General features: G+C 45.9%; 1 protein-coding gene across 5 annotated transcripts in view; it reads right to left on the bottom strand.

Moving 5' to 3' along the window:
* snx21 (sorting nexin family member 21) overlaps positions 1–21,040 on the bottom strand; it is a 60,460-nt gene that overhangs the window by 15,966 nt on the left and 23,454 nt on the right. For all 5 annotated transcript variants that reach the window (XM_070896086.1, XM_070896085.1, XM_070896087.1 and 2 more), the window contains one exon: positions 6,191–6,342. In XM_070896086.1, coding sequence (XP_070752187.1) covers positions 6,191–6,342 — 152 coding nt within the window. The remainder of the gene's footprint in view (positions 1–6,190; positions 6,343–21,040) is intronic.

Raw genomic sequence — 21,040 nt, 5'->3', positions numbered from 1 at the left:
TTTTGCTGTACAATGGCCCTTTTTGTTCTTTGCCTTGGGTTTCTCTGCCCTCCACTTTTCCTCATCTCCTTTCTGTCTTTTGCTTTTGCCTCCTTTTTGTTTTCCTCTATCTCCCTGCATTGGTTCCCATCCCCCTGCCATATTAGTTTAACTCCTCCCCAACAGCACTAGCAAACACTCCCCCGAGGACATTGGTTCCGATTCTGCCCAGGTGCAGACCGTCCGGATTGTACTGGTCCCACCTCCCCCAGAACCGGTTCCAATGCACCAGGAATTTGAATCCCTCCCTGCTGCACCATTGCTCAAGCCACGTATTCATCTGAGCTATCCTGCGATTCCTACTCTGACTAGCACGTGGCACTGGTAGCAATCCCGAGATTACTACTTTTGAGGTCCTACTTTTTAATTTAGCTCCTAGCTCCTTAAATTCATTTCGTAGGACCTCATCCCTTTTTTTACCTATGTCGTTGGTACCAACGTGCACCACGACAACTGGCTGTTCTCCCTCCCTTTTTAGAATGTCCTGCACCCGCTCCGAGACATCCTTGACCCTTGTACCAGGGAGGCAACATACCATCCTGGAGTCTCGGTTGCGGCCGCAGAAACGCCTATCTATTCCCCTTACAATTGAATCCCCTATCACTATCGCTCGCCCACTCTTTTTCCTGCCCTCCTGTGCAACAGAGCCAGCCACGGTGCCATGAACTTGGCTGCTGCTGCCCTCTCCTGATGAGTCATCCCCCTCAACAGCACTCAAAGCAGTGTATCTGTTTTGCAGTGGGATGACCATAGGGGACCCCTGCACTACCTTCCTTGCACTACTCTTCCTGCTGGTCTTCCATTCCCTCGCTGGCTGTGGACCCTCAATTGCCTCCAATACCATGTGCTTTAATTTTGCACATTAATCTCTTGTGTGGGACCTTGTCAAAAGCTTTTTGAAAGTCCAAATACACCACATCCACTGGTTCTCCCTTGTCCACTCTACTAGTTACATCCTCCAAAAATTCTAGAAGATTTGTCAAGCATGATTTCCCTTTCATAAATCCATGCTGACTTGGACCGATCCTGTCACTGCTTTCCAAATGCGACGCTATTACATCTTTATTAATTGATTCCAACATTTTCCCCACTACCGATGTTAGGCTAACCGGCCTATATTTCCCTGTTTTCTCTCTCCCTCCTTTTTTAAAAAGTGGGGTTACATTAGCTACCCTCCAGTCCATAGGAACTGATCCAGAGTCTATAGAAGGTTGGAAAATGACAACCCAACTCGGGAGCAGCAAAGCAGCATTACAGACGGCTCAAGGCTGAGGTTCAACAAAAAACCCGGGACCTAAAGAACAGGTGGTGGATAGAGAAAGCACAGGAGATACAGCAGCTGGCCGACTTCATCGCAGTCAAGGCCACCTCCGGTCCAAACACCCAAGGCTCCAACCTGCTGCTGGCCAAGAATGGGGAAACACTTATCAAGGACACCGAGGTAGTCAGGGCACACTGGAAGGAGCACTTTTGAGGATTTCATCAATCGAGACGGTGTCTTTGACTCGAGTGTTCTCGACTCCATTCCGCAGCATGCTACCCGCCACCACCTCAGTGAGACCCCAACACTGCATGAGGTAGAAAAAGCCTAAGACAGCTAAAAACAACAAGGCTGAGGCACTGAAGTATGGCGGAGAGGCACTGCTGGCGCGAATACATGACCTCATCTCTCTCATCTGGAGGGAGGAGAGCATGCCGGGAAATCTTAGAGATGCAGTGATCGTGACCATCTTTAAAAAAAAGGGGACAAGTCCGACTGCGGCAACTACAGAGGAATCTCCCTACTATCAGCCATTGGGAAAGTCGTTGCTAGAGTCCTCCTCAACTGTCTTCTCCCCGTGGCCGAGGAACTCCTCCCAGAGTCGCAGTGTGGATCTCGTCCCCTCCGGGGCACAACGGACATGATTTTTTCAACGCGACAGCTGCACGAAAAATGCAGAGAACAGCGCCAGCCCTTATACATGGCCTTCTTCGACCTTACAAAGGCCTTTGACACTGTCAACCGTGAGGGTCTATGGAGCGTCCTCCTCTGTTTCGGATGCCCCCAAATGTACGTCACCATCCTCCGCCTGCTCCATGACAACACGCAGGCTGTGATCCTTACCAACAGATCCATCACAGACCCAATCCACGTCCGGACCAGGGTCATCGCCCCAACCGTCTTCTCAATCTTCCTCGCTGCCATGCTCCACCTCACAGTCAACAAGCTCCCCGCTGGAGTGGAACTAAACTACAGAACCAGTGGGAACCTGTTCAACCTTCGCCGTCTCCAGGCCATATCCAAGACCACCCCAACCTCTGTCATTGAGCTACAGTACGTGGTTGACGCCTGCGTCTGTACACACACACAGAGGCTGAACTCCAGGACATAGTCGATGTATTTACTGAGGCGTACGAAAGCATGGACCTTACGCTAAACATCAGTAAGACAAAGGTCCTCCACCAGCCTGTCCTCTCCGCACAGCACTGCCCCCCAGTCATCAAGATCCACAGAACGGCCCTGGGCAGCGTGGACCACTTCCCTTATCTCAGGAGCCTCGTATCAACAAGAGCAGGCATTGACGACGAGATCCAACACCGCCTCCAGTGTGCCAGTGCAGCCTTCGGCTGTCTGAGGAAAACAGTGTTTGAAGACCAGGCCCTCAAAACTGTCGACTATGTCCTGGAGTTCAGCCTCTGTGTGTGTACAGACGCAGGCGTCAACCACGTACTGTAGCTCAATGACAGAGGTTGGGGTGGTCTTGGATCTGGCCTGGAGATGGCGAAGGTTGAACAGGTTCCCACTGGTTCTGTAGTTTAGTTCCACTCCAGCGGGGAGCTTGTTGACTGTGAGGTGGAGCATGGCAGCAAGGAAGATTGAGAAGACGGTTGGGGCGATGACCCTGGTCCGGACGTGGATTGGGTCTGTGATGGATCTGTTGGTAAGGATCACAGCCTGCGTGTTGTCATGGAGCAGGCGGAGGATGGTGACATACATTTGGGGGCATCCGAAACAGAGGAGGACGCTCCATAGACCCTCACGGTCATGGTCTATAGGGCTGTAGTAAAACCCGCCCTCCTGTATGGCTCAGAAACATGGACCTTGTACAGTAGACACCTCAAATCGCCGGAGAAATACCATCAACAATACCTCCGCAAGATCCTACAAATCCCCTGGGAGGACAGACACACCAACGTTAGCGTCCTTGTCCAGGCCAACATCCCCAGCATCAAAGCACTGACCACACTTGATCAGCTCTGCTGGGCAGGCCATATAGTTTGCATGCCAGACAAGAGACTCCCAAAGCAAGCGCTCTACTCGGAACTCCTTCACGGCAAATGAGCCAAAGGTGGGCAGCGGGGACGTTACAAGGACACTCTCAAAGCCTCCCTGATAAAGTGCAACACCCCACTGACACCTGGGAGTCCCTGGCCAAAGACCGCCCTAAGTGGAGGAAGTGCATCCGGGAAGGCACTGAGCTCTTCGAGTCTCGTCGCCGAGAGCATGCAAAAATCAAGCGCAGGCAGTCGAAAGAGCGTGCGGCAAACCAGTCCCACTCACCCTTTCCCTCAATGACTCTTTGTCCCACCTGTGACAGAGACTGTGGTTCTCGTATTGGACTGTACAGCCACCTAAGAGTGGAAGCACGTCTTCTTGGATTCCGAGGGACTGCCTATGATGATGATGATGACTTTCCACGATGTCTCATCGCCGAGAGCATGCAGAAATCAAGCGCAGGCAGCGGAAAGAACATGCGGCAAACCTGTCCCACCCACCCCTTTCCTCAACGACTATCTGCCCCACCTGTGACAGGGACTGTGGTTCTCGTTTTGGACTGTTCAGCCACCTAAGGACTCATTTTTAGAGTGGAAGCAAGTCTTCCTCGTTTCCGAGGGACTGCCTATGATTTGATGATGTTAGTCAGCTCTTCAAAAAATTCAATCAGATTTTTCAGGAATGACCTAGCTTTTATAAATCCATGTTGACCCTCTCTCTGATCAACTGAAAATGTTTGAGGTGTTCAGTCACTCGATCCTTAATTATAGACTCGAGTAATTTCCCCGACAGCAGATGTTAGACCAACTGGTCTATAATTCCCTATTTGCCTCTTAGATAGCAGAGTCTAAAGGAAGATCATAGTTAGGGCTTCTGCAATGTTCTCACCTCGCTTCCTTTAAAACCCTGGGATGGAAACCACCTGGTCCTGGGAATATGTCACATTATTTTCTTCATTATTATTATTATTTTGCTTATGTTAATTATGGTAATTCCTCGTCCTTAATTCAAAATTAGTTTCCTTAGGGTTTCCGGCATACTATCCTCGTCCTCTACTGTAAATACTGACACAAAGTAATTATTGAACATGTCTGCCCTTTCCTTATTTTCCATTTACAGTATCACCGCTTTCAGTTTTCCCACTATTATTGTCAAAACATTGTGTGGTGATTTTAATATCACTTGCAAGTTTCTTTTCATACTCCCTTTTTGTAGCTCTTACTATCTGTTTGGTCACCCTTTGCTGTTCTTTGTATCTTTCCCATTCACCAGGATCCGTGCTCCTTTTTGCATTTATGTATGATTTTTCTTTTAATTTTATGTTGTCCCTTACAACTTTTGTCATCCATGGCTATTTTTTTTGGAAGGAGAGCTCTTGCCCCTCGGGGTAGAAACTGGTTCTGTATCACTTGAACTTATTTTTTGAACATCTCCCACTGATCTTCTGTCGTTTTATCCATTAACAGATTTGTCCAGTTTACTGTGGACAGTCTCTGCCTCATCCCGCTGAAGCCAGCCGTACCTAAATCTGGACTCTCAGTACCCTAATGACTGGTAGCACTGGCAGTCATCTGCCTTTAAGCCGCTCCTGACTCCGTACTGCTGAACGGCAGTGGATCAGTTAAAGTAACACTGTATAGTCACTTCCTGTGGTTTTTCTTTCTTCTTCAATGAACAAACCTAGCACTGACAGAAACTGCAGGAAGCTTGTTTGTGTTTTTAAAAAGGGAGGCAGCATTACGTAACTTGTCATTCGTGACCCAACCAACAATTAGTCCTGTTGCTTAGATTTCTTAAGAACATGACCTATACTTTAGCACAAGAAACTGCGTCGAGAACTGCCGACAGGAGCACCATATATAATTATACATCAATAGTGTATGATTCTGTGATTGAACTAATTCTTTACAACAAGCCAACTGCAAGGTTTATTGGGTGACTCATGGGGGGCAACATGTTATCCCACACACCCCTCCCTACAGTTGATCTTTGTTTAAATATATATTTATACAAGGTTTTTTTAAGACTCCAATCGTTTTTCAGAAGGTGCATGTAATCTGAATGTTAAAAGGAATAAAATGGACTCCAAGAAAATTTGCTTGGAAACATCATTAAATCTTTAATCTGCCGTAAAAATACTTCTGCTTATGGATATCAGTCAATCAAAAGATATAAAATGTGATCATCTTGCAGTTTTTGCCGTCAAGGAACAAGTACAAGAATGAAATTTAAAGAGCGAGTCCTACTTTTGCTGCTCTTTTAAAAATGTCTAGACACTTCATTCGTTTAGATTCAGACTGAACCCCAGATGAGTTTGCAAAAACATGTTGCAGATTTCCTATCCAATCGGGTCAAGAATCAATTGGTTCAAGTTGGACAGATGTGTAAAACAATCCCCAGCTGCTTAATGCATGCTCCAACATGCCTGGGCTGAGGGTGTGATGGATCCGTTTGCCATCTTATCAAGTTGAAAAGAACTAATCCAGAGGCCTTTCATTGGCAGATTCTAGGTTGAACATCAGAGGAGTTGTGGTGATATCAGATTGTTTGGAAGGGTTAAAGAGGAAATAGAATTACACAGATTTTTTTAAAAACAGAACAGGAACAGGCCATTCAGCCCAACAAGTCTGTGCCGGTGTTTATGCTCCGCACAAGCCTCCTTCCACCTTACTTCATCTCACCCCATCAACATATCCTTCCTATTCCTTTTTTCCTCCTGTATTTTTCTAGCTTTCCCTTAAATGCATCTATGCTATTTGCCTCCATCCCTAGGGTACAGCAATGGGGTGCAATTCTTTTCAGACAAAGAAACAAGGAGGCTCTTCCCACCCAAGACGACAATAATAAGACATATCTGTTCAACAAAGACAAATCTCCACAGCTACAAAGACTCACCACGTATTTGGAGGCGGCATCCTGGACCACATCGGCGCTAGTGACCTCAAAGATCAGCTTCTCCACGATGAGCTTCCCTCTGGCTTTCTTCCAGTTTTCCTGGAGCTGTTTAGTGAGCATGTTGCAGTGTTTAAACTCACCCCAGAGACTCTCTATAAAACACAAGAGGTGAATGGTATTGTCATTACAATACATGTAAATGGAATGGCACAATTAGTTATAGCTATGGGCATAGGTATTCAACATGGCTGGCTGCTGCGATATGTGTGCGCACTATGTCCACGCAGCAGAGCCGGTCTCCAGTCGTCCTGGTTCAACCCTTGCCACTGGATAAAGGCCTAGCTCTGTCGAGCCTATGTGGTGGCTGATGTGCAACGGCCACCACACATTAAAACAATCCAGGCACAGGCATCTTCCACCCCCCTCAACTGGAGTTCAGGACTGGAACATCGGGTCCTTCATTGAAACATTTGTGAACTCAGGTGGAAGCAAGTCATCCTTGTTCGAGGGACCGCCGATGACGATGATGATGCTGCTCTGTATCCATCTGCACTGTGGCCTCAATACAGGAAAGTCTTGAAACTCAGAAACACGTGGGCAGGAACTTGCAGCAGACCATTCTCGAGTGCCTACCAGTGGTTAACTAAAGAGTTCCATTGACCTTGATGCCAGTTGCCTGTTCTGCCTTCTTGAACCTCCGCAGTACAAAGAACGACTGGACCGCCCCCCACTTCAGCTCCTGCTCTGGCTCCTCGCCTCCCCCCCCCCCGCCCCTCATTCAGCTCCCGCTCCCAGTCCGGCACTCTCCCACCCACCCCCAGTCTGGCTCTCTCCCACAACCTCCCCCCCGCTCCCCCTTCAGCTCCCGCTCCCCCCCCCCACTTCAGGTCCAGTCCAGTCTGCTCCCCTCCACCCCCCCCCACCCGCCCGCCCACCATCTTGCTGGGGGAGGGCCCCGCCCAAAGTCTTCGGCCCGGCCCGTTCAGCCTCTCCCCCCTCCTCGGCCCGCCCATCCTCCCCCCCTCCCTCTCCCCCACCTCCTCTGCACCTCCTCCTCTCCCTCCCTCTCCTCTCTCTCCCTCCGCCTCTCCTCTTCCCCCCCTCCTCGCTCTCCTCTCCTCTCTCCCCTCCCCCTACTCCCCTCCCCTCTTCCCCCACCTCTTACCCCTCTCCACTCACCTCCTCTCCCCCTAATCCTCCTCCTCTCCCCCCCTCCTACCCTCTCCCCCTTCCCCCCCAATCCTCCCCCCTCAATCGTCCCCCACCAATTCTCCCCCCTCAATCCTCCCCAACTCCTCCTCTCCCTCCACCCCACCTCTTCTCTCCCCCCACCTCTTCTCTCCCCCCACCTCTTCCCCACCATCCTCCCCCCTCCTCTCTTCATCCTCCCCCCCCCTCTTCCTCCCTCCTCCTCTCCCCCTCTTCCTCCCTCCTCCTCTCCCCCCTCCCTCCCTAATCCTCTCCCCCCTCTTCCTCCCTCGCCCCCCCTCCTCGTCCTCTCCCTCCCTCTCCCACCTCCTCCTCCTCCTCTTTCTCCTCCTCTCCCCCTCCTCCCTCCCTCCCTCCCCCTCCTCCTCCTCTCCCATCTCCCTCCCCCCTCCTCTCTCCTCCTCTCCCTCCCCCCCTCCTCTCTCCTCTCCCTCCCCCCCTCCTCTCTCCTCTCCCCCCCTCCTCCATCCCACCCCCCTCCGCCTCGCTGTCAGAAACAGAGACACTGGCAGAGAACGAGACACACACACTGGAGGGGCCCTGTCCCAGCACGCTGTTAGAGGGCTCCCAGTGCTGCAGTCGGTGAGTAGAAACGTAATTTTTATTTATTGATTTTTAATTTTTTAATTTTTTTTGATTGATTATTGAGTTAATTTATTGATTTATATATCATTTATTATTGATGGCTCTTTATTTGTAAAAGTGAAGTGTTTAATGTTTGTAAAACCCCCTACCCCCATCTCTCTTCCTTATGCCTGATTTATAAATATAGGCAAGGTTTTTCTGAGCATACAAAAATCTACACTTACTCCATTCTAAGTTAGTTTGGAGTAAGTTTTCACTGCCTAAACTTGCAAAACAGGCGTAAGTAGCCGGACACGCCCCCATTTGAAAAAAAAAATCTGTTCTGAAATGAAACTGTTCTAACTCACTAGAACTGGAGCAAACTAAATGCCGAGAATTGCAATTTCTAAGATACTCCATTCTAAACTAGTTGCTTCAAAAAAATAGGAGCAACTCAGGCCGAAACTTGACCCCTATGTTTCTATGTTTCTAAATGCATTAGTAAAAGGAGCTTTATTGCTTAGTTTGAGCCAACTGAAGTCTTTTTTAATTAAAAGGTTAACACTCGGTGCTCCCACAGTTCAGAATGTTTTGTACTATACAAGTACATTTAATAATTAGATAAGAAAACAATAAATTGTAATGTATTTATTTATTCCCACTGGCCTCTCTCTCAATACGAGAGTGCTTAGTTTTACCCATGTTCCTTCACAAAACAGGAAATTCCAGATCCGTTGTAATTCCAGCACCCTCCTCTCTTAAAGGGATGATCCACAGGTTCTGACAAGTCTCTGCTATCTTCATCAAATGATCGCTCTTCATGTGTGGACCTACACAGTGAATGTCTGTATGTCCTCACTGGATGTCTGCGCACATTGAAGCTGATTCTCCAGTGCAGTGCTGTCGGAGTGCTACACTGTCGGAGGTGCCATCTTTCAGATGAGATGTTAGTCTGCTCTTACAGGTGGACGTACAAGATCTCATGGCACTATTTCGAAGAAGAGCAGCAGAGTTATCCCCGGTGTCCTGGCCAGTATTTATCCCTCAAACAACACCACCAAAACAGATTATCTGGCCATTATCAAATTGCTGTTTGTGGGAGCTTGCTGTGTGTAAATTGGTTGCCGTGTTTCCTACATTACAACAGTGACTACTCTTCAAAAGTACTTCATTAGCTGTAAAGTGCTTTGGGATGTCTGTTGGTTATGAAAGATGCTTTTTAAATGCAAGTTTTTTTTCTTTCTTTGCACACGAGCAGAGGTTGTTGGATAATGATCAGGAGCTGAACCCTGGGTGATATTTCTGTCCCTAGCCCAGGATTACTAAGGCCTTATCAAACCCCACCTGCCACCCTGATGGAGATCAGGTAACTCAGCACAGACTTGAGATTGAATCTGGGGCTTTCTTGTGACTTCCAAAATCGTAGGACATATGTGCAGCTTGGCAGAGGTTGTAGTCATTGAATATGAAGTCATGTCATTAAACCAGAGCTGTGCAGGCTCGAGACATTGTAATGGAAAATTATGACTTTTTGCAGTTGACTCGCGAGATTGCGAGTTGGGGCAATTTTAAAATTAAAAATTAGCATCCCGCGATTAACTCGCGAGAGTTGGCATTACTGCAGATAATTAACTTAGCTGGTAAAGAGAAAAATTAGTATTTCACATTGAAATGCAATCCTTCCTCCCTCTCAAGAGACTGGTTCCTTAAATACAAACAGCCATACAAAGATAGAATTTGTTTCAGGGTGTGTTTCATTCATTTGAATGTCTTCCAATACAAATTCTCCCAATCTGCCGCTGGTCAACACCAAGAACAGGCTACATAACTCAGACTCATGGAGATAGATCCACTTCCTTCTTTACCGCCAAAAGACTTCCTCCTTTACCGCCAAAAGACTTCCTCCTTCATTGAGGAAACTGTGCATCTCACATTCAAATATTGAGTAGGATACGCTCTATCTACATCGCTTTATAAAGCAGCGATGGGCTGCAGAACACAAGACTCTGTACCACTTCACCTTTTAGGCACTGTTTTTATTGCCGTTGCTTCTCCTTTCTGCTGCAAGCCAGTTTGTAAAGAACAGCACAAATACTGAAAATTCTAGTTGATCGGCGACCATTGGTGGTGTCACAGCAAAATCATTTCTCCCTCCCTTCCTGAAATTCATGTTCCCTTGCGGAGGTATTGTTCCAGGGACATGAATTGCTCTCTAATGTCCTGTCCAAGTTAACAGCACCTATTTATTATTGTGAGTTGACTCAGTTGATAGCACACACTTTCTTGAGGCAGTAGGTTCAAGCGCTCCCTCCCCCTTCCAGGAAATGAAAACATAATAGGCATGCTGGAGTGATGCATTATTGGAGGTGCCATCTTTTGAATGAGACGTTACACCAGGGCTACAAAAGCTTGTTCCAGTGGTTCAAGCAAACGTTAAAGGTCCCGGGAAAGTTTTTGAAGAGCAGCAATTCTCCCAGTGTCCTGGCCATCATTCCTTTCTTGATCAACATCACCAAAAATAGATTGACTGGTCATTCATCTCATTTACTGTCTGCCGCAACTTGCTGTTGACAAACAATGCCCACATAACAATAGTGTCTGCACTTCAAAAGCAATTCAGTGACTTTGGAGCCTTTTTGGGGCATGCTGCAGATGTGATAAGGTGCTACGTAGATGCAGCTTCTTTATAAATCTAAGCTATTCAATAAGATGGTCATTGTTATCATACATCTATTTTCAGATACAGGACAGTACTTACAAAAGCGGTTAACATATTTAGTAAACCCATACTAGCTTTTACCATGCCCAAGGGAAAAGTGGGCAATGTTCTGCACATGGTGCAATATCCATCACCTAGTCACAAATCCTGAACCAGCATTCTCAACGATGGCAACAGCAACACTCATATTTCACGTGTATTTTTATGGGCAATTTTCCTCCCTTCCCAAGTCTCTCCACACCATGTAAAGATGCTCAGCCAGACAGTGGATGGGTGATCTTTATCACTGCTATTTTCTGACTACTGTTAAGTAAAGCGAGGGAGCTATTTGGAGTGTCCTTTGTCTGCATACTACCTTGGGCTCTACACTCAGAGATCCCTTGACACTATTTGTAGGAGCATCCTCCCACTAACCTGACCAATATTTATCGCTCAACCAACAGTACTAAGATAAATGTGATCTCATTGCTGTTTGAGACCTTGCTGTGCACAAGTTGGCTGCCGCGTTTCCTACATTACAACAGTGACTACACTTCAGAAATGCTTCACTGGCTGTACACCACTTTGAGATGTCCTGAGGTCATGAAAGGCACTATATAAATGTACATTCTTTCTTCGTTCTTATGGTTCAGATGATGGGAATCAATGAAGAGAGCTTAAATCTCGTTACTTATAATCTCACGGGAAGCTCTGTGACATCGCTCCGTGTAATATTCATCAGGTGACTCTATGGCTGCTTATGATCTACAGATTATTTCTGGCACAGATTTCTGGCAATGATGTTACCAGCTTCAAACTGGCAGGATATACATTACACACCAACATGCAGCACCATTCCTTACTGAATGGACAACTGAATAACAATGGGTATTAAATACCTTGGCTTACATTCTGCCTAGTATCAGTTTTTTGCACTCTCATTCTATCAGCAGTCCTATGCCCTGTATCCAAGGTCTAAAGTCATTAGCCGATCTCCAGCAATGTTTGCATTAGATGAGAAGAGGATGCAAAATCACTGAACCAATTTGTGTTCACTACTAAACAACAGAAACAGGAAGTCATGCAAAATCCTTTCAGTCTGTTTGGCTAAGAACCATGAAGCTTCCGCAGCTAAATGTAGAAAGAAGAATCCTGCTCCCACTATCAACACTTCTCGGTTGATCTGCCCTTTATTCAGATTTGTGCTAAATCTGATTTCTGTAGTCCACACGAGCGTGCCTCCTGACCACAGAAACCAGCGGATAAACCCTGAAAGCCAGCTCATAGTGTGGACTCCTGGGGTGTGGACTCCTGGGGTCCACACTAAGAGCGTAAAAAAGCAGCTGAACTCAAAATTGGGTGCAAGTAGACATCTGAAGACAACTCTCCTTCGGATCTGGTGTCTGTGTGTGAAGCTACGTTACTTCAACATCTTCTCACTGTAAAGTGACCAAGATCAGGAAATCAGCCAATGAGGAGTGAGGGGAGAGGGACTGGGGAAGAGGAGGATTACAAATGTGCAGCCCATTATTAATGTGGCAATGCACGATTGGGCTCTAATGCACTGATGTGCCATAAGTGATGTTATAGAAACATAGAAATTAGGTGCAGGAGCAGGGCATTCAGCCCTTCGAGCCTGCACCGCCATTCAGTAAGATCATGGCTCATCATTCACCCTCAGTACCCCTTTCCTGCTTTCTCTCCATACCCCTTGATTCCTTTGGCTGCAAGGGCCATATCTAACTCCCTTTTGAATATATCTAACGAACTGGCCTCAACAACTTTCTGCAGCAGAGAATTCCACAGGTTAACCACTCTTTGAGTGAAGAAGTTTCTCCTCATCTCGGTCCAAAATGGCTTACCTCTTATTCTTAAGACTGTGACCCCTGGTTCTGGAACTCCCCAGCAACAGGAACATTCTTCCTGCCTCTAACCTGTCCAATCCCGTCAGAACTTTATATGTTTCTATGAGATCCCCTCTCATTCTTCTAAATTCCAGTGGATACAAGCCCAGTTGATCCAGTCTCTCCTCATATGTCAGTCCTGCCATCCTGGGAATCAATCTGGTGAACCTTTGCTGTACTCCCTCAATAGCAAGAACGTCTTTCCTCAAATTAGGAGAACAAAACTGAACACAATATTCCAGGTGTGGCCTCACCAAGGCTCTGTACAACTGCAGTAAGACCCCCCTGCTCCTGTACTCAAATCCTCTCGCTATGAAGGCCAACATGCCATTTGCCTTCATCACCGCCTGCTGTACCTGCATGCCAAACTTCAATGACTGATGTACCATGACACCAGGTCTCGTACCTCCCTTTTTCCTAATCTGTCACCATTCAGATAATATTCTGTCTTCCTGTTTTTGCCACCAAAGTGGATAACCTCATATTTATCCACATTATGCTGCATCTGCTATGCATTTGCCCACTCACCTAACCTGTCCAAATCACCCTGCAGCCTCTTAGCATCCTCCTCACAGCTCACACCGCCACCAAGCTTAGTGTCATCTGCAACCTTGGAGACATTACATTCAATTTCATCCTCTAAATCATTGATGTATACTGTAAATAGCTGGGGTCCCAGCACTGAACCCTACGGCACCCCATTGGTCACTGCCTGCCATTCTGAAAAGGACCGGTTTATTCCAACTCTCTGCTTCCTGTCTGTCAACCAGTTCTCTATCCACGTCAATACATTACCCCCAATACCATGTGCTTTAATTTTGCACACTAATCTCTTGTGTGGGACCTTGTCAAAAGCCTTTTGAAAGTCCAAATACACCATATTCACTGGTTCTCCCTTATCTGCTCTACTAGTTACATCCTCAGAAAATTCTAGAAGATTTGTCAAGCATGATTTCCCTTTCATAAATCCATGCTGACTAGGGCCGATCCTTTCACTGCTTTCCAAATGCACTGCTATTTCATCCTTAATAATTTATTCCAACATTTTCCCTACCACCGAAGTCAGGCTAACGGGTCTATAATTCCCTGTTTTCGCTCTCCCTTCTTTTTAAAAAAGTGATGTTACATTAGCTACCCTCCAGTCCATAGGAACTGATCCAGAGTCAATAGAATGTTGGAAAATGATCACCAATGCATCCACTATTTCTAGGGCCACTTCCTTAAATACTCTGGGATGCAGCCTATCAGGCCCTGTGGATTTATCAGCCTTCAATCCCATCAATTTCCCTAACACAATTTCCTGACTAATAAGGATTTCCTTCAGTTCCTCCTTTTCGCTAGACCCTCGAACCCTTAGTATTTCTGGAAGGTTATTTTTGTCTTCCTTAGTGAAGACAGATCCAAAGTATTTGTTCAATTAGTCTGCCATTTCTTTGTTCCCCATTATAAATTCACCTGATTCTGACTGCAAGGGACCTACGTTTGCCTTCACTAATCTTTTTCTCTTCACATATCTATAGAAGCTTTTGCAGTCAGTTTTTATGTTCTCTGCAAGCTTCCTCTCATACTCTATTTTCCCCCTCCTAATTAAACCCTCTGTCCTCCTCTGAATTCTAAATTTCTCCCAGTCCTCAGGTTTGCTGCTTTTTCTGGCCAATTTATATGCCTCTTCCTTGGATTTAACACTATCCTTAATCCCCTTGTTAGCCATGGTTGAGCCATTTTCCCTATTTTATTTTTACTCCAGACAGGGATGTACAATTGTTGAAGTTCATCCATGTAATCTATAAATGTCTGCCATCGCCTATCCACTGTCAACCCTTGAAGTATCATTTTCCAGTCTATCCTAGCCAATTCACGTCTCATACCATCAGAGTTCCCTTTCCTTAAGTTCAGGGCCCTAGTCTCTGAATTAACACCGTCACTCTCCATCGTAATAAAGAATTCTACCATATTATGGTCACTCTTCCACAGGGGGCCTCACACAACAAGATTGCTAATTAGTCCTCTCTTATTACACAACACCCAGTCTAGGATGGCCAGCTCTCTAGTTGGTTCCTCGACATATTGGTCTAGAAAGCCATCCCTAATACACTCCAGGAAATCCTCCTCCACCACATTGCTACCAGCTATATATGGAAGTGCGTGCTTGTCCATTCAGTACCTCCATCATTTTAGGTTTACTTCGGAAATATTTACCATTTTCAGGCCTCCTCAGTGTAGCCCCATACTGGACAGCTGGCGGCAGTGCTGGGGATAATTCCTGAGCTGATGTGACAGAGGGTAAGGACATTCCTCATAGCACATTCACTCAAATGTAGGCAAGTGGCTCCTGCACATCAACAAATATAATTTTCGGAAAATAAACTTAAAATTTGACAAAACCCAAGGATGAAAAGGAAAATGAACAGAATTGTGGCAGGACTATGGGCCACACTTCTACTGGAGTTCTCAGCTGTAATGTTAGTTCACATTAATGTACTAGAATAGGAGTAGGCCATTCAGCCCATTGAACCTATTCCACCATTCATTCAGATCAGAGCTGATCTGTCCCTCAACTCCTTTTAGCTGCCTTTGATCCATATCCTGAACAAAAATCTATCGATCTCAGTCTTGAAAAGTTCAAATTGCATAGCTGTCTTTGAATACTTTTCCAAAGGCTTGAGTCTCACCCAGCGCCTTACTGGGTGAATGCCCCACCAGTTTGATACTGACCAATACAATCATTGGTTTGTGCCAAGTTAGCTGATCTGAAGATGGGCTGCTACAATGAGCCTCATCACTTCTGGGCTAAGGAGGGCAAAAATAAAATACAAATTAACCCAAGCTCCTGCACTTGATCCCTATCCAGTGACACCTACTGAAAAGTACATGTGTGGGTAGGGTGTGATGATCTCCACAATTGAATAGTCACCCCTCTAGTCTCACAAATAAATAATGGTCACTTGAGCGAGGTACTGAATGGCTGCAGATGCCTGAGGGACCCACCATACTATCAGAAAAGGTGGTGGGGCGAAGGAGGGGGCAGGGAAAGGGAGAAATTATGTAGGATTTTCTCTTGAGCGGTGAGTCTCGCAGCACTGTCCCAGAATGAACGGGAGGGAGGGATTTGACCGAATGTAAAATGAAGCGTGTTGAAAGCAGTAGTGAGGGTTCAGCTCTGTATAAATCTACGTGCAGGGAATGTGTGGAAAGAAAAGGGTTAAATCCCTTCAAACAGATCAGCTGGCGTCTAGATATAAATATTCTGCAAATGATGATTTGGAGAAGCCCTTTATTAGACATCAAATAAACAAACAACACTTATCTTTCTGTAGCGCCTTTAATGCAGTCCCAAGGTGCTTCATGGGGGGGGGGAAATGGAGTAATAGATCACCAAATGGAGGCTTGAAGATGTTGGGGTTGAGGGTTTGGAGGGATTTCTAAACAATGTGTTGGAGTATAGGATGATGATGGAGGTTGGTGAGTGAATAATACAGCATGGAGGGACAAGTTGGATTCTATGTAGGGTGAGTTGGAAGTAAGCAAAGCACAGATAAGGGTTTCAGCTGCAGTGGGGGTTACTTAAGGTGGAAGTAGGCGTTCCTGGTGATAGATAGTTTTTTGGGGGTTTGATGTGCAGCTCAAGATTAAGTAGGACACTGAGTTAGTGCATGTAAGCAGACATGAAAGGAGGGACTGGGGTACGCAGTTTTTGGCAGGGACTGGCATAGATGCCTTAAAGGGAAAGCTAGATAAGTACATAAGGGAGAAAGGAATAGAAGGTTTTGCAGATATGATTAGATGAAGTAGGGTGGGTGGAGACTTGAGTGAAACATTAACACCGGCATAGACCAGTTGGGCCTTATAGTCTGTTTTTGTGCTGTAAATTCTATGTAACTGTACAGAATGGCTGTGTTACATTGGAGAAAGTTCTGTCCCATCCATGACTTGATGCCAGACAAGCAATCTGCCAGCAGTGGTTGCTGAGTTAAGGGTGATAACAGAGTGGTGGATCTGAGTGTCATCATATCATTAGAAAGTTTCTCCAGGCATAAAAGGTGAAGTCACTGAGGGAAATATATAAATGATGAAAAGGAAGGAGCCAAGAATAGAACCTTGCAGTACTGCCCAGCTGACCATGCATGGGTGGGAGGACAAGCAATCGCTGGAGATATGCTAGCTATGTTGGGACGGGTAGGATTGGTACCACGAAAGGATGATCCCACAAAAGGTGCATCACAAAGGAGAAGCAGTGAAGGAGGATGGAACGGTTGACCATGTCCAGCACCACAGAAGGGTCAAGGAAAGACAAAGTGTGATGGCCACAATCGCAGAGGATGTTGCTGGCAACTTTGTCCAGTGAGCTTTTGGTGTCGGGAGCTAGACTGCAGGGGTTCAAAGAGGTGAGAGGGGTGCGTATGGAGTTGGGTGACAATGATACATTCAAAGACCTTAGAGAGGCCAGGGAAGCTGGAAGTGAGCTGGTTGTTGCAGAGGACACAGTGTTAGTGGATGGGCTTCTTGAGGAAGGATTGGGCATGGCAGTTTTGAAGGGAAGGTAAATAATGTCTGTGCAAAGGGAGCACTTAACAATGTCAGCAAGCATTGGGGCAAGGAAAGGTAGCTGTGTGGTCAGAAACTTTAAACCATGCTGATAATCGTGAGAATTTTCAACTTCCATTGATGTAAAAATCAGACTTGCCTCTGGACTAAGGCGCTGTCCCCAGATGAAAGCAGTTCAGTGAGCACAGAGCCTGGGACTGGAATCTGGGAGAGGGGCCAGAGTGAGCGGGCCTTTCAAAGGCCCAGAGGGAGAGGGGATTCACAAAAGAAGCTTATTTAAATGAAAACATTCCTGCCGTTTTACAGACAGCCTTGCGCACACTGTAAAATATTTTTAAATAATTAATCATAACTTCCTTGCTTTTGCAGAGGCATAAGAGTACAAAAGCAAGGAAGTATGATGAACCTTTATAAAACACTGGTCTGGCCTCAACTAGAGTATTGTGTCCAATTCTAGGCACTGCACTTTAGGAAGGATGTAAAGACCTTAGGGAGGGTGCAGAAAAGATTTACAAGAATGGTTCCAGGGATGAGGGACTTCAGTTACGTGGATAGACTTCAAGAGGCTGGGGTTGTTCTCCTTAGGGCAGGGAAGGTTGAAAGGAGATTGATAGAGATGTTCAAAATCATGAGGGGTCTGGACAATGTAGATCAAGAGAAACAGTTCCCGCTGATGGAAGGGTGAAGAACCACAGGACACAGATTTAAGGTGATCGGCAGAATAACCAAAGGCGACATAAGGACAAACTTTTTTACACAGCGAGTGGTTATGATCTGGACTGCCCTGCTTGAAAGGGTGGTGGAGGCAGATTCAATTGTGGCTTTCAAGGGGGGATTGGATAATTAGCTGAAGGAAAAAAAATTCCAGGGCTACGGGGAAAGGGTGGAGGATTGGGAGTAGCTGAAGTGCTCTTGCAGAGAGCTGACACGAGCGCAACGGGCTGAATGGCCTCCTACTGTGCCGTACCGATTCTATGATTCTATGAATTAAAACACATTAGGTAGATATGAGGGTAAAATGTAATAACAGATTCCTAGAGTTTAGATGAGGTATATAAACTGCTTGAGTTCTACATACGAGTGTGTGTCAGCCGTGGCTCAGTCAGTAGCACTCTTGCCTCGGAGTCAAAAAGTTGCGGGTTCAAGGCCTACTTCAGAGACTTGAGCACAAAATCTCGGCTGACACTGCAGTACAGTACTGAAGGAGTGATATACTGTCGGAGATGCCGTCTTTCAGATGAAACATTAAATAAAGACCCCTTCTGCTCTCTCAGGTGGATGTAAAAAATCCAATGGCACTATTTTGAAGAAGAGTAGGGGGGTTCTCCCCAGTGTTCAATATTTATCCCTCAACCAACGGCACTAAAAAAAGATGATCTGGTCTTTATCGCATTGCTGCTTGTGGGAGCTTGCTGTGCCTGAATTGGCTGCCGTGTTTCCTACATTACAATAGCGACAACACTTCAAAAAGTACTTCATTGTTTGTAAAGCGCTTTGGGACATCCAGAGGTCAGGGAAGGTGCTATATAAATGCAAGTTTTTCTAATCCACCCAATAACTGCTGCCGCTACTCTATAACACGAGCAGTTATACTGCACAGTCACTGTAAAGCAGTTTTGGTGTCACAGCAATATAATATGTGACAAATGACTGAAGCCAAACCAGGTTTAGACATTGGATGCAGGGCCAACTGCAACTAGTACAAAGAAAGGAAACTTAACGTTCAAAAGGTTCTCGGGTGGCTTATGCAAAACAACTTTAAATTTTTCTGTTAAAGCTAAGAGGGCCATCAGCTTTACACTAAAAGTTTCACCTGCATTTGGAGACCATTTTATGTTTCCCTCCAACAACAAGTACACTGATGAAAGGTCATTGACCTGAAACGTTAACTCTGTTTTTCTCTCCACAGATGTTGTCTGACCAACTGAGTGTTTCCAACATTTTCTCTTTTTATTGAATTACACAGAGCAGGCCAGCAGTATAACTCAGTTATCAGCTTATCCTACCCTAAAACAGGTGCTGGTACCTGAAGTATTAATGAGGCATCAAATGTACTTTATTCTCTTGTATGCTTTGATAAACCTTTCTTTGTTGGTTCGTGTAATGATTTTCTCGAAGTTGCCACCTCCACAGTCAGGCATATAGGATGCCATTTAGCCTTAGTGTCATTCACTCACTTTCTGTTTAACCAAAGTCATCCTTAAGTCAGTCACTTCACTCAGAGTTGCTGACAGCTACTTTTCAGAAACAAGGTGCAGAGTGTGTGGTCAAAGTGCTTTGCAGATACAATGCAAAGTGAGAGAAATGGTCAGAGGCTAAACTACAGGTATCTGCAGAATCTTGCTTTTATACATGCTTATCGATCTAAAATTAACTCGGGCCTCCCGTCTGCAACGAACACCAGCCTTCTGTTAAAACTCAGAGTGCCCACCCTTTCGCATTTCCCACTGTCTCCCGGGTCCCTCCGCACCATGCGAAAATCCAGCCCAAAGAGGTTTTTTGGCAATAATTATGACTTACCACGCCGTTAAATATTTACTTACTCTAGAATGGAGAAGCCCTAACCTTTCCTGGCGAGCTTAGTGTGTATAGGCAAGTCCAGCAAGTTCACGCTGTTCCATGTATTTCAATGGTGAGTCTCTCGGCGAGATACCATTCTCACGCAGCTTTTGGAGGAGCAAGGCATCTCGGACAGCAACTTCCTGATTTCTGCATTTAACTGTGCATTTGTGGTCGTCAGAAGTTGCTGTCCGTTTTACACTTTAATAATGGTGAGCACTGTTACCGTTATTGTTACCGAAAAATCCGGGCCATAATGACAATAGATGCCGTGGTGGTTACAGTATTACTTACTTTGAAATCTGAGTAACTGAAAATGAGTAGTAGAGATGGATAGGAGGAATAATCATATCTGGTGTGCGTCTATACGGCTCTTAAAAAGCAGAGTTCAAATGTATTGATGCAATGAGTAAGCAGATTGGTCAATCACTCAAGGTCATAGATTCAAAATCATTTGCTAATGCTCTAGAGGGGAGATGAGGAGAAATGTTTTCAAATGAGTTGTCGGGATCTGGAACGCTCTACATGAAAAGGTGGTAGAAGCTGATTCCATAAATAATCTTAAAAGGGAGTTGGACAGTAACTTGAGGATGAAGAACTTACAGGGTGGGACTAAACACGACTGCTCTCTCAAAGAGCCAGCACAGGCACGACAGGCCGTATGGCCTCCTTCTGTGCTGTAAGGTTCTATGATTCTATGATAGATGGGTAGAATTCAGGATCGGGTCGATTGTTTGTGGTCTGTGAAAGGAACACTCGTTATCTTTCGGGGCTAGGGTCCCAGGGGCAGCACGGGCCAGCCCACACTGCGATACGTGTGCGAACTGGGTCCGTGCAGCAGAGCTGGTCTCCAGTTGTCTTGGGTAATCCTTGCCACTGGACCAAGACCTAGCTCTGTCGAGCCCGTGTGGTGGCTGGTGTGCAACGGCCACCCCACGTTAAAAAAATGCACGCACAGACATCTTCCATCCTTCAGGATGTAGTTCGGGTCCTTCATTGAAACATCTGTGAACTTGTCCTTTTTTTGGGCATGGAAACAAGTCATCCTCGTTTCGAGGGACCGCCTATGATGATGATGACTTATTCCACGAGTGCTCGGAAAGATACAAACAATGCACAGTGTTCGACTCTGATAAGAGTTGCAAAGCTAAATTTTTGTCTAGATATTCAGGTTACTCAATCAGCACTTCAGTCACTGGCACTATTTTGTTGGCAAAAGCCTCAGTGCTGCTGTCTTTGTGCCCTGGTATTCTATATAGTGTCTCTTTACTGAAAGATATAAATCAATAGCGTAAAGAAAATGGTGTCCTTGGGACACTGTTAACCATTAACCAAAGCAGACCAGGTCAAGTACAAGCCATGCTGGTATAG

The sequence above is a fragment of the Pristiophorus japonicus genome, chromosome 12 (assembly GCF_044704955.1).
Source record: "Pristiophorus japonicus isolate sPriJap1 chromosome 12, sPriJap1.hap1, whole genome shotgun sequence".
Taxonomy (NCBI): Eukaryota; Metazoa; Chordata; class Chondrichthyes; family Pristiophoridae; genus Pristiophorus; species Pristiophorus japonicus.
Note: the sequence above shows the minus strand (reverse complement) of the source record. Positions and strands in the feature narration are given on the sequence as shown.